Below are 14,246 nucleotides of genomic sequence, written 5' to 3'. Positions count from 1 at the left end.
AATTGTGCCACTGTTCCCACCATTGCCAAACTGCGCTCACACACAACACAAATATCACCAGAAGGACTTTTTATAACTAAATCACAAATCTATTCGCCAAAACAAGGACTATTTAAGCTTCCTGCCATATTGGTCCTACGTACGTTGCAAACTCTAGCACAACGAAGCAGGATCAATGAAAACCCACACCCTCCTTATCACGCTTTTCCACCAGTCACCGACGATAAAGTTAACACATACTTTTCCATAACTAAAATCAGATCGTCCAACCTAATTTTCTTTCATACACTTACATAAAACAGACATATAAATAGAACTCATGGGGATTCTTGTCCCGATTGAAAAATCACGCGTCTTCAGTGACCTACATTTCGCTAGGGGGCACAAAATCAATTAAGCGTCTCAGGCAAACGACACCCACGTTTATTAAAAAGGAAGCGCGTGCGAGGTTCAAAGAAAAATTCTAACCAATTTTTTCGTGAATGAAAGCGTCCACTGTATTTAATTTCGTTCAGATTTGTGTCTTTAGAATTACAAATTTTATGAAAAGACGGCCTATAGGTCGTTAGCAATGAGGCATTGTTAAAATTGAATAATAACAAGGTATTCGCAAAACGTACTCAATGTACAATCCTCATTAGACAGTATAAAGAAAACCGTGAGCCCTTTGGCGTATTGTGGATGAAGAAGCTACTTCTCGGTGGTGCCCCAGCTGCTGAAAAACGTTAATTCGGTTTTCGATTTTTAGTTCCGTATAATAAGTCACGGTACATTAAACATTATAATGTGCCCTTTGACTAGAAATAACTTCAAAAGGAGTCCGCTCATCTTTCGCTTCGCTGACGTCCATTCAAGCTCTTTACCTTCTTCTTCCTCATTGCTCTGCTAAAGTTTTCTCAAACTAGATTTTACCAATTTGGAGTTCATCTGTCTGTCGTGCTGTCAACACTGCAGGTGGTTTTTTAAGCGCAATTGATCGCCTTAGGAAAATGCCTGTATCTATTTCATAAACATGGATCAATTTATTGATTGCGTTATTTTTTAGTCCGACTAATTGTTGATATCAAATGGTAAACAAAATTAGCATAATCCAACTATTTAACATGATCCATGCGTATTAAACTTATACCCGTTTGGTTATACTGCATTCATTTCTTCCTGGTAAATTGACCTACCCTTTTAGTTGGGGAAGTGACATTGAATAATAAAGAAGTGTAAACAGAGTATTTACGAGTATGTAGTCATAGGTGTTGTTTATTATTTACGACTTGAGAGAATATGAATAATCTAAAGCGCACACCTCCGTCTAAGGTCATGGATATTACAATATACCGACAGTTTTCCATTTACAAACGGAATTAAAGAAGTGATCGAGAAAGTAGTCCAGGGGCTACCACTTTTAGAGCGCAACGAAAGAATCCGAAGAAGAGGAAAGTTTTTAAAGAATGCCAGGGTCTGAACCCTTTGTATTCGAAGTGGCTGGAGAGTCTCTCGAAGCTTAAAAAAACCAGATAAACCTACAAACTTTTGATGAAAAGTGAAGAATTCAAGTATCTCAATGGCCGGAAAAATTTGAAAAAATCAAAAGACTGCGCGATCCAGAGAAATCTGTAGAACTTAACTTAATGAAGAAACTAAAAAATCGAACGACCCTAGAAGTAGGTATTGAAAAAATCTGGACAAATTCCGCAGGTTACGTAAAAAAACCATTTATTTACTAAAGTTATGCATCAATTTGTTTATAATAAGTGCAATAAATTTACGAACAGAACGGCTACCGATGAAAAGGTTAATGACAATTAAAGGTTTTGTTTTGACATTTATACCTGTACATGGCGGGGTAATTTATTATTGTGGATAATTCAAAGTTCAACCAATTAAGTCAAAGTAAGCCTGAAGCAGGGTTTATTCCTTAATCAATTCCGTCAACAATCTTTCAAAAGAATTTTCAACAAGGAATAGGTAATACGGAAAGCCTGTTCGTATTGTTTAAAGCGTTCCACTATCCAATTTTCTAAATTGCCTTCCAAAGGAGAAATTCATCTGACAATTGGATAAAAGTTCAACGTGTCGATAAAGGTAAGTCCTTTTGAATTTTTGTATTGTATAAAAATAGGAGTTGGCCGTTTTATAAATGATAAGTATACCCAGGAAAAGATAGAGATAATTTTCCTTTTTCTTTTTGGTAAGTTTAGAATTTCCAGTTCAGTATTTTATTGGTTGTGGATTTTTAATCTATATTTAGCATCCAGGAGGTGTATAAATTTGTTTTGATTAATTAATAGTTATTTACATAAAAGTGAGGAAAATGACACATTACTGGCGAGGAAATATTGAAGTGCGAGGCCCCTTAGGGGCCGAGTACTTTAATTTCCGAGCCAGGAAATGATATTTTACTGGCGAGTTTTGTATTTAATTGTACCCGAAACCGTCTTTTAATACAAAATTTCAATTTTTATATATAACTTTTGATTAATGTCAATCTGTTAGTGATGATGGAGTCATTATAGATATTTTGAAATGTTAAAAATGCGGTCGGTAAGGTGACGGTGCGGCCAGTAAAGTGACAAGCGGCAGGAAAGGTAGTCTGCTCTGCCTCTGTCATGGAAACTAATATTTCCTGACAGAAAGGAGGCAAGAAAATGAAGGTTTAAGGACGATTTTGGGTAAAAATATAAAAAATCCTGAAATTTAATTAGGTTGAAAACGTGATCACGATATAGGGAATTATTAAGCGGCTGAGCAACGCGTTGCAAGCTTTATGGGGAAGTCGACGGTGGTCGTCTGTCCGTCTCTCCGTCCGTGGACACGATAACTGCCAATCGCTTGAACCTATTCGGTTCAAACTTTGCACAGTTGACCTATATGCCACATATAACAAGCCTATTGAAAATGTGTCAAATCCAATGACTCCGATGGGTCACACCGAGGTGCTCTGTCGCTTTTTTAGATCCGCTTTAGGGGTTTATTTATCAGTTAACTAGCCGTGGTATAAATTATTTCATTGCAAAACATGCATTGTTACGGTAAATTTTTACCAGTGACGTAGAAATTAATTTTATTTTAGGAGCGCCCTATAAGTTAGCCAGTTACAGTGGTATAGATGTTATATTGCTGTGTTCAAAAACTGACTACCTATTTTTTCACCTCAATAAAAAAAGGCTTAAAAGAATTTAGAAGGTAACATGAAAACTAGCAAACAATGGTACCAAATGATACCAAATCCAAATGTTTCGACAGGAAGCGAGTACTTGGTTTTCAGAATGCTTAAGTGTTGAATAATCGCATTCAGTAGCAACAGATTCCGGGCACTACATCACTCAAACTTTCTCAATTTCATTTCCAAATCATTTTTTATACTGTATACAAACTACCTTATTATTTGATCCAGTATGACTGTATAAAGCCCTACAAAAGCTTCATTTTGAAAGCAAGTTGCTGAATAAAGAAAATTCGTGCAAGAAATCCCTAATAATATTCATTTAATTAAATCTGAAATAAAACCAACAGTTATACGAACACACCTCCAGTATCAGAATGTTCTAGTGAAAAATGCAATATATCGCCTAGATTGCCTTGGGAGTAAAACGGGTAATCAAAGAAGTTTAATATATTCACCTAATTAATATACCTTAAATTAAAGCTGATAAACTTGTTAATCCGAGATTATATAAACTATGCGAAACACGCAATATCAACCAGTTGAAGATTTTAAGTGTAAGCGATTACGATGGTATGTACCTAACTCTTAAATTTGCCTATGAAATTGACATGCTTTGTTTCAGACGACGTATACGGATAAAGGGCCTAAGGTGAGTTATATTTTAACGCACGCCCTCATTAATCAGCTCTTTTAGCCTGAACTGGGTCGATTTTTAAGTTTCCATCATGTAACCTTTTATGTGGGAAACGCGAAACAGGTGAGAAAGTGCGTAATGGACTAACGATTTTTAACACGAAGTTTAGGCATCCAGCTACTTTGTAACCCGTATGGGATTTCAACCATTCGCTTACAAAGGATTAGAGACCGGAAATCGGGAGTACGCCGCGCACGCTGTCAAACAAAATAAGGTAGGTACTAAGAGCAATTGATAAAAAAAATGAATGCATGTGAGTGAATTTGTAGATCATATTCGTTTTCGTTTCGCCCTATGAGGAAACGCAGAAAGAAATGAACGCGCACCTCGTAAAACACGGGGATGGCGTAAAAGACATTAGTTTTGAAGTGGAAGACCTCGACAACATCCTTCGGGTAACCAGCTACACTGATTTGCCACAAATTCTAATTATGCACCTTTTAGGTTGCCAAGCAAAGAGGAGCAAAAGTGGTTCGTGACATATGGAAAGAATCCGATGAGTATGGAACCGTAAAATTCGCCACTGTTCAAACGGTTTGTCAGTAACACCAAGGTATACCTATGCTAACCTCCTAATTCCAGTATGGAGACACCACGCACACCCTCATCGATAAAAGCGCGTACAAAGGCGATTTTCTACCTTCATATGAGAAACTCACACCTGATCCCGTTAACAAGCTATTGTAAGTGTCCAACCGTCGATCTTAGCTACAGTACACCTTTCAGACCCACCACAAAATTAGACTTTATCGACCACATCGTGGGTAACCAACCAGACTTGCACATGGAACCAGTTGCTAAATGGTACGAGACCATGTTGCAGTTTCACAGGTTCTGGTCAGTGGACGACTCGCAAATCCACACCGAATATTCAGCTTTAAGATCTATCGTTATGGCCAACTGGGATGAGACCATCAAGGTAAGCACGTAGGCGCGTTGCCCGATTCTGCAGCTCATCTTCTAGATGCCAATCAATGAGCCCGCCAATGGTAAGAAGAAAAGTCAAATCCAGGAATACGTGGACTACTACGGAGGAGGTGGCGTGCAACACATCGCCCTCAACACCCAAGATATCATAACGGCAGTAAGTGATCTTTCCCGTTTGTAAATCGTACACTAACCTCCTTTCAAAGGTGAAAAACCTTCGTACTAGAGGAGTAGAGTTTCTCAAAGTCCCCGATACTTACTACGACATGATCAGGGAACGTCTCAAGCACAGCAAAGTTAAAGTGGCCGAAGACATCAGCGTGTTACAGGTAAAATAGAAATTCGCCCGAGTGCCTTCACTTGAGATTTTTAGGCGTTGCACCTTTTGATTGACTACGACGAGAATGGGTACTTACTGCAAATTTTCACCAAGAACCTGCAGGATCGGCCAACTGTATTTTTGGAGGTTATCCAAAGACGAAACTTTAATGTGAGTTTTTAATTTATCCAACTGTGTTTAATTCGCATTTAACAGGGATTTGGCGCTGGAAATTTCAAAACCTTGTTCACTGCTATTGAAATTGATCAAGAGAGAAGAGGAAATTTGTAAGTTGTGAAATAAATGTTATTTGTTACTACGTAAAGAATGTATTTTTATTTTTTTAAATATATATATATTTGTTACATGAAGATTTTTTTTTGTGTTTTTACCTTTCTGAAGAAAAAACGCGTAAGTGAAAAAGTCAAGTGTTTTTCACAACAAACGTTTTTCTAAAATGTATAGGATCGTGAAGGCACAACTTTGGAGAAAATATTCAAATAATAATATTCGACGGATTCCTTTTTTTAAACTTCCTTTATATGGTTCCTTTATTGTAACAATTCAAATTTCTGCTATAATGTACTTAAAAATAAAACTAAGGGTAGCTTTACTTGGGTCGAAATTTATCAGCTATGATAGTGTCATCAAAGCTAAGGTCGGAAAAGAGAGGGTGCATCAACGCACTGACGCAAATTAACACAAACCCTAGCGATGCACCAGCTATCTTCAGACCGTGTACATGAGACCATTCATTAAATAGAAACTCGGAAAAGACGGCTACTAAAGCGGTGCGTAAAATAAAGAAAATCGCTTGCAATGCGCCAGGAGAGGAAAATGATTCTGAAAACTGTCCCATGTAGTACTCTTGAATCCAAAGTCCTACTAACATTGTTACTAAGAAAAGAAGCATATACAAAACATTTGTCTGGTCAGCTTCATCATAGATGATCAGATACTTTATGGAGTAACCGGCACATTTGCAAGCGATTATCGTGGCACTGCCTATGAAAGAGTATGCTAGCAGCGTAAATATTATGTACACTGAAACGTTTTTGGTTTGACATGATGGTACAATGAAACCCGCCGTTATCAGCCAGAGAAGAACAACTACAAGAACATAGTAAACGAATCCACTGGTATACATTAGCGAAGCCAAATCCAAAATATTCATCGAAACTTCTCCCCTTGGATAATTCAGCACCATAATGGCCAATCCCAAAATTGCGAAGCACACTCCCAGCTAAAACTAGACCGTTAGACACCTCTTCGACTTGCCTAGTCGTCTTACCCCGCTAACGTGGTTGTACTTTTCGTCGAAGTACAGCTTAAACGAAACCGATGTGAGAAACATCCCGACTATTCCGGTGGCGGCGACGAGAAACGCCGGGGCCATGGAGTACGCCACGAAATTGACCACCCCCGATATAAGCACTGCAACAAAGCACGATCAATACGAAACTCAAATCGACTGTGCAACTTACGCAAAATGAGGTACGCCCAGAACACCCCGTCCTTGTAATGTATGTGCTTCTCACCTTCTTCGTCCAGAGACACGTAATGCCTTGGTGTTAGAGCCCTCTTCTTCACCGTGTAGGTAATCGCGAGTAGGACGTTCGCGAGAATCGCGAAGCAGAATCCCAGCCAAAATCTGTCATCAGCTTGTAAAATCATTTTCTTGTGTCGAAGACGCAAGCGGGAAACCTACGCAGGCAGTAGACGTAATCGAGCGTGTGGTTTTCGGCGGAAGTGATAGGGAATAATCAATTAACTTGAAAGTGAAAAAATATATCTGGAGCTACCTTTTAATAAGGTAATATCAGCAGTTTTTTTCTTTCTTAATAAACTACAGCGATTCTCCGTTGGAAGTCCTGGGTTCAATTAATTTTCCCAATTCATTGCAACGACGCAGACGGCCATGTTGGCTTCTCTAATCATCAAACCATGTCGTAAGCCACATAAAGCAGGTGTCAAACTCTTGACAGAATAGCTTCCTAGCTGAAACCAAAAATTGCCAACATATGTACGCTGCTTTTATTAAAGGGACTTACCATAGAAATTTCGTTTAAATTGCTTCAGAAACAAGATCGTTGCGTTTTGCACATATGCAACACAATTTTTTGACTTTGACAATTTTTTTCTCCGTTTTTTGATAATATAACCCGGCCCAATTTTTTGTAGGTTGTACACAGGAAAATAAGGTCTTCCAAATAATAGAATAAAAATTTTAGGTTGCTATTTGAAAAAAAAAGTTCGATGCCGTTACGGCGCTCCAAAATTTTTTTCCAAAAATCCGTTACACCTCCTAGCACATGCTAGGAAGCTAAAAATCATGGTGTACAAGGACCTTGTCTCCCTAATCAGCTCGCCTGTGGGGTAACTGACAGAAAATTTGGTAAACCTTTAAATAAAAAGGAATTTTAGGGAACACTTGATGGGAAGAAGAAATTTAAAGTAAAGGAAGTGGACGACATGGGGTGAATTTGAGAAAATTTGAAAAGAATTTCAAAAAAAATTTGAGAGAACTTGAAAGGTTCGTGGGAAAATAAGGAAAGTCTCTGTGTATTGTACAAGGCGACTAAACAATTCCAACCCAAAATGGTTGTATGGCAGAATTAAAATTGAATTTCGTATTAAATTCGTCTAGAATTTTCCCACTCTCTTAAAGTGTATTGTAACGGAAATGCTCCAGACATGACGTCGCCTTTGGCGCTCTGGAATTTTCTACGCGCGCGATAATAGGAACATTCGAGAATCTACTGGACTTACATTGCTTGCGTGTATAAATGGTTGCGGACCGAACATCGCGGCAGTCTACTATCGAACGAGATCGAGTACGGACGAAACATTGAGCGCGAAAATCTGATATAAATTGCGAAGTGTGTAATATAAATGGTCGATATAAATTGTACAGTTTTTATAGTGTTCAGTTTTGTTTAATAAATATTGATATAAATCGAACCCGAATTTATAAATCACGTTACATTGGTGTCAGAAGTGGGATTAATTAAATTAATTAAAAGTAAGATTAAATTAAGTGGTTGTGCTTGTGTATGCCTGTAACAAGATCTGCTGCCGCTAAAATGGAAGAAACGATGCTCAATTTGCTCCAGCAAATCCAAAATGGCCAACAGGTGTTGCAACAAGAAATAAAAAGCAACCAAGAGAAGTTGGAAGAAAATTCTAGAAATTTTGAAGAAAAGTTCGAGAAAATGGAAGAAAATTCTAGAAAGATTAATGAAGAAAATTCTAGAAATATTCAAGAGAAGTTGGAAGAAAATTCTAGAAATGTTGAAGAAAAGTTCGAGAAAATGGAAGAAAATTCTAGAAAGATTAATGAAGAAAATTCTAGAAATATTCAAGAGAAGTTGGAAGAAAATTCTAGAAATTTTGAACAGAAGTTCGAGAAAATGGAAGAAAATTCTAGAAATATTCAAGAGAAGTTCGAGAAGTTGGAAGAAAATTCTAGAAATTTTGAAGAGTAGTTCGAGAAAATGGAAGAAAATTCTAGAAAGATTAATGAAGAAAATTCTAGAAATATTCAAGAGAAGTTCGAGAAGATTGAGGAAAACTCTAGAAAAATGGACGAGAAGTTCGAAAAGATGGCGGAAAATTCTAGAAAGATTATCGAAGAAGTCTCTACATCAATTGAAGAAAAAGTTGAAGATAGAATTACGGAAGTTTCCAAAACATTTAAAGCAACATTCGTTGAGATTGAGCACAAGTATGAAGAGCTGCGCGAGCAATTCTTGCGACTGACTACGAAAGAGCGTACTAGTAGTGCTCCAGAAACAAATACTAGAGTAGAAGGCGACGTTCAGCAAGCCCGAGTAAAGCCACCTACTTTTGATGGTAAGATTCCTTGGACCACGTACGTTCGACAGTTTGAGGCAGCGGCTGCGGCAAATAAATGGACTCTTCAAGACAAAACTACAGGCCTGATTCTTGCTCTGAGAGGAGATGCTCTGGATGTGTTGCGGACCATCCCCGAGGATCAACAGAACTTCCAACAAATAGTAGCGCGACTTGAAATGCGATATGGCGATAAACACCTTCAGCAAGTTTACTATGCCCAAGTCAAGAACCGAATGCAGAAACCAGAAAGTTTGCAGGAACTTGAAGCGGACATCGCTAGACTGATTCGATTGGCATACCCTACGGCACCGGAGAGCTTTCTTGATCAACTGGCTGTACAAACATTTATCGATGCCGTTCGTGATGGAGATGCCCAGCAGGCTTTGAGACTGGCTAGGCACGACAAAATTGAGAAAACTTTGGCCCATGCGTTAGAATTCGAAGCCGCCAAGAAAGCTAGTCATGGAAGTGCGCGAGTACGTATGGTGGAACCTCGCAGTGACAGCCGGGTAAGAACAATCGAAGAGGAAGGTGACTCTGGAAGTTTTGAAGAAAAGGTCAGTAAAGTCGTGGAAGAAAAGATCAATAAAGCAATACAGTCACTGGCAAAGAAACGTGAACCACGGCGAGATTGGACACGTTCGCCGCAACTGCCAAAAACCATTGCAGTCGGAAAACTAAGAAAGGTCGACAGGAAGGGGCTATCGTCGACCTGCAGAAACAAAGCCCCGATCTTCACTGTAAACATGTCGTCGTCTGGAACAGTTCACAATAATGCAGACGCTTTGTCAAGAACACCGTGCAAGGACAACTGCACACATTGTTCTAAAATAGAAGACAAGATTGGCCATCTGCGACGAACAACTGTAGAGAGTGAGGAATGGAAGCCAAGCGAAATCAAAACGGCCCAAGAAAACGACCCAAGTATAAAAACTGTTCTGAATTGGATGCGCCACGGACAAAGACCAGGCTGGCAAGACATTAGTGCCACAGGTCCTGAAGTAAGGAGTTATTGGGGCCAATGGAATAGCCTGACTCTGAAAGACAACCTGTTGTATAGGACCCTTGAAAGTGAAGATGGCACTGAATCGACGCTGCAATTAGTAGTACCTAGAAGCAAAGTGTCAGAAGTATTGCGAAAATTGCATGACGGCGCTTCCGGAGGACACTTTGGTATTACGAAAACGTTGCAAAGGGTACGTGAGCGATTCTATTGGGTCAACCGTAAAGAAGATGTCCGGCGATGGTGTCAAAAATGTGAGTTATGTGCTACTGGAAACGGACCAGTTTCCAAGAAGAAGGCACCCATGAGGCAGTATAACGTTGGTAGTCCGATGGAACGAGTTGCTATCGATATCGCAGGACCGTTTCCCGAGACAAGATGGCGGAAATAAATATATCCTAGTCGCTATGGATTATTTCACAAAGTGGACTGAAGCTTACGCCATTCCAAACCAAGAGGCAGCAACAGTTGCAGAAGTGTTGGTAAAGGAGTCCTTTACACGTTTTGGTGTTCCTGTAGAAATCCATTCAGACCAAGGAAGGAACTTTGAATCGGCTTTGTTCCAAGATGTTTGTCGATTGTTAGGAGCCAATAAAACCAGAACAACACCTTTGCATCCTCAGTCAGATGGAATGGTTGAGATAATGAATCGAACGATGGGTAAATATCTTTCAAAAGTCGTGGCAGAACATCAGAAAAATTGGGACCAGTACCTCCACCTGTTCCTTATGGCATATCGATCAGCCGTCAACGAGGCCACGGGTCAGACTCCTGCCTGCCTTATGTTGGGTCGTGAACTACGCCTTCCATGTGATCTCGAGTTTGGGCGTAAACCCCATGAAGAATATGTCGCAGGTGAAGATTATGTTGACCAACTAAAGGCGAAGATGAACGATATTCACGACTTGGCTAGAAGTCATATTCAGATTGCCAGCGATCGCATGAAAAATCAATACAACCTCCGCTCGGCCAATGAAACTTTTGAAGCTGGAGATCTGGTATGGCTGCACAATCCACAAAGACGAAGGGGTCTTTCTCCCAAGCTACAAAGACAATGGGAAGGTCCGTATGAGGTGATCAAGAAAATAAATGACGTGATATATCGTATCAGAATGAACCACCGGAAACCGAAAGTTGTCCACATTAATCGACTCGCACGGTATGCCGGATCCAACAACAACGAAGAAGTTAGAGGTATTCGAGAAGAGGAACGCAGCTTTGGGATCGAGCCAAACTTTAACGATTTTATGTCAAATTACGCCCAGCGGAAGAAAGCACGATTTGGCGTTACTCAGGAAATTTATCAAAATATTTTTGAGCTTCCGGTTAACGTTTCCATCGCCCATTGTGTCGCCGAAGACCTTCGCATGGATAGAGGTATAGCTTCCGTATTCCGGAAAAGATTTGGAAGAATAGACGAGTTGTTAAAGCAAAGACCACGAGTGGGTAAAGTACTGCGCTTGGAATATAGTCAACGCTCTTTGTTCTACTTGGTTTCAAAGAAAACGTCAGAAGGCAAACCCACCTATGAAAACCTCTGGTCTGCTTTAAAAAGCTTAAAGAAACTCATGGCATACTATGACATAAATAGCTTGGCGATCCCGAAGATTGGATGTGGTTTAGATGGGTTGGACTGGAAAATAGTGCGAACCATGATCGAAGTGATTTTTAGAAACACTAGCGTTCGAATTACAGTATGCTGCTTCAACCCACAGGGGACGACCCTCCGCAAAACTGTGGACTGTTACTTTTTCAAGAAAGGTGTTTGTCGAGCAGGCTCTGACTGCAGATTCCGACACGAGGCATTAAAAAGTAATACTAACGCAGTTTCTGAACGAGACGTCCAGAATTAAGAAGGGGGCAGTGTAACGGAAATGCTCCAGACATGACGTCGCCTTTGGCGCTCTGGAATTTTCTACGCGCGCGATAGTAGGAACATTCGAGAATGTACTGGACTTACATTGCTTGCGTGTATAAATGGTTGCGGACCGAACATCGCGGCAGTTAGTCTACTATCGAACGAGATCGAGTGCGAACGAAACATAGAGCGCGAAAAGCTGATATAAATTTCGAAGTGTGTGATATAAATAATCGATATAAATTGTACGGATTTTATAGTGTTTTAGTTTTGTTTAATAAATATTGATATAAATCGAACCCGAATTTATAAATCACGTTACAGTATTTTTCCTTAGAATAAGGGCTAGGTTTTGTACCTTGTTTATCAAATGGTATGGCGGACAACCAAAAAAATCACTCAGAAGCCTTAAGATTTAATTCAGTAGTGCGCTTTTATCGTGGATCTGTTATGGAAGCAGTGCAAGCCCAAGAAGAAGCGGAGGGAACATAATAGAAAAAAATGAGAAAAAGAAATATACTTAATGAATAAAAGCGAAAGAGGGGAATACAATGAAGGCAAGAGGAGGAAAGGAGAAACGGGAAAATGGGGAAACAATGGTAAAGAAGGACAAGCCAAATGAATGCATGCTCAATAAAACTTGTGACCCACAATGGATACTGGTCTCCGGTAGGTTCCAAACTGGGTCTTAAGTATCCGCACAACCAGATCGTTGCCGGGATAAGATTTTCCAACTATTCCCTTCAACCACTTATTCTGTAACATTCCCGAATCCACAATTACAACTAAGACTCGCTCTTCCCTATTTGTGAACCCCTTCGCCCTTCGCGTTACAGTTGGCGTACCTACCTATATTCTTTCACTCATCTACTCCACAATTCATTTACTCATTCCTTTCCTCTTCTCCATTGTCTTCCTGATCTTAAATCTTCTTCGGTAATGACGGTCCGTGGTCTTAGGTTCCCAATTTTGCCCAATAAGACATGGTTCGGTGTCAATTCTTCCTTTTTCTATATATTATATATATATATATATATATATATATATATATCGAAATTTGAGGAATGTGAAGGCATTTAAAAATTTGACAGAATGGCTAAAGAAAGAGGAGCCGAGAAAAATTTAAAAATTTGACGTATAGAATAAGAACATTTGAAAGAGTCCTCAGTAGAACCCGAAGAATCTGAATAGTCTAAGGAATCTGAAGCGTCCAGAAGAATCCGAAAAGCTTGATAAATCTTAAGCATCTGAAGCAATCCGAGTAAATAAAAGAGTTTGAACAATCCGAAAAATCTGAAGGATTTGATGGATCTGGGACAAGCGATCTCAAGATTCTACAGTTTGTAGAATTGAAAGGGGAAATGAGAACAATTTTTTTTTGAAAAATTTAAAGAAATTGGAAGAAGCCCAAGAATCTAAAAGGCACCGAATAATCGGAATCCGAGCCAAAAGAAGAATTAAAAGATTTTTTAAGAAACCAACAAAACCTGATGATTTTGTGATACAAACTGGATTACATGATCTTGTACAATGTAAAGGTTTTCCAATAATGATCGTATTTCCGCATTTGCATCTAGGGGAATTTTTTCCTTTCGAAAAATTCCCCTAGATGCAAATGCGGATATTTGAATTCGAACATCTCGAGAACTAATTGGTGTAATGAAATGAAATGTTTTGGATAACCTAACTGTTATTATCCTGTTTTATTATGTATTGTTATTTTGAATTTACAGATAAAATTACATCGAAAAATTCCCCTCCTGAAAATCGTATGCGATTCTTCATATCTTGTCCACTTGCCTCATGATTCTCTCCTTCTGTATTGATGTTGTTCGACTTCTTTGACAATTAGCGTTGGTAAGAGCCAAAACAAACAAACGTCACGGGGAAATTGGTTATAGGAATTTACACGCTTTCTCTAATGGGTACTGTAAGTAATTAACGTCATTTACACGTAATTAAGGTTTGAAGGTCTTCAATGATGATCCATCGAACGTGCATGCATCGAAATAACGTTAATTTACAATATTTCCAAACTAAAATTAGAAGTTCCTCGTACGACAAATTGGTAAAATTTCAAACCGCACAATCTTTCTAATTACCCTCATCCCCAAATCCGGATAAACTCATGGCGGTAATCTTTAAATCCAAAGACAAACAGTAATGATCTTTTCAAGAAAGACGAATTCCCACAATTATATCATAATCCCATAATTGCCATAATCACAATTAATCTCAACAAGAAAATTAAGCACGTGTAATTAAAGAAAGTTGTAATACAACCTAAGCATTTACGAACGCTAATCGACACGTATATTATATTATCATATCAAATTAATCATATCTATAATAAACACCTCCCCATTTTAATGTAAGTAGGTAATAAGTTTATCAGAATACAAATAAATGAAAGAAGCGTAAGTAATT

The 14,246-nt window shown here is 38.9% G+C and overlaps 1 protein-coding gene across 1 annotated transcript; it reads left to right on the top strand.

Moving 5' to 3' along the window:
* The first annotated feature begins 3,478 nt into the window (after positions 1-3,478).
* Positions 3,479-5,474, top strand: LOC116176453 (4-hydroxyphenylpyruvate dioxygenase-like). Its single transcript, XM_031495037.1, has 12 exons — positions 3,479-3,733; positions 3,786-3,812; positions 3,858-3,920; positions 3,967-4,071; positions 4,127-4,252; positions 4,302-4,391; positions 4,440-4,540; positions 4,584-4,776; positions 4,822-4,941; positions 4,991-5,113; positions 5,158-5,274; positions 5,320-5,474. Exons 1-12 carry the CDS (start codon positions 3,731-3,733, stop codon positions 5,392-5,394), a joined length of 1,143 nt encoding a protein of 380 aa, XP_031350897.1. The 5' UTR covers positions 3,479-3,730; the 3' UTR covers positions 5,395-5,474.
* The last annotated feature ends 8,772 nt before the right edge of the window (positions 5,475-14,246 follow it).

This window comes from Photinus pyralis, unplaced genomic scaffold (assembly GCF_008802855.1).
Source record: "Photinus pyralis isolate 1611_PpyrPB1 unplaced genomic scaffold, Ppyr1.3 Ppyr1.4_LG7, whole genome shotgun sequence".
Taxonomy (NCBI): domain Eukaryota; kingdom Metazoa; phylum Arthropoda; class Insecta; order Coleoptera; family Lampyridae; genus Photinus; species Photinus pyralis.
Note: the sequence above shows the minus strand (reverse complement) of the source record. Positions and strands in the feature narration are given on the sequence as shown.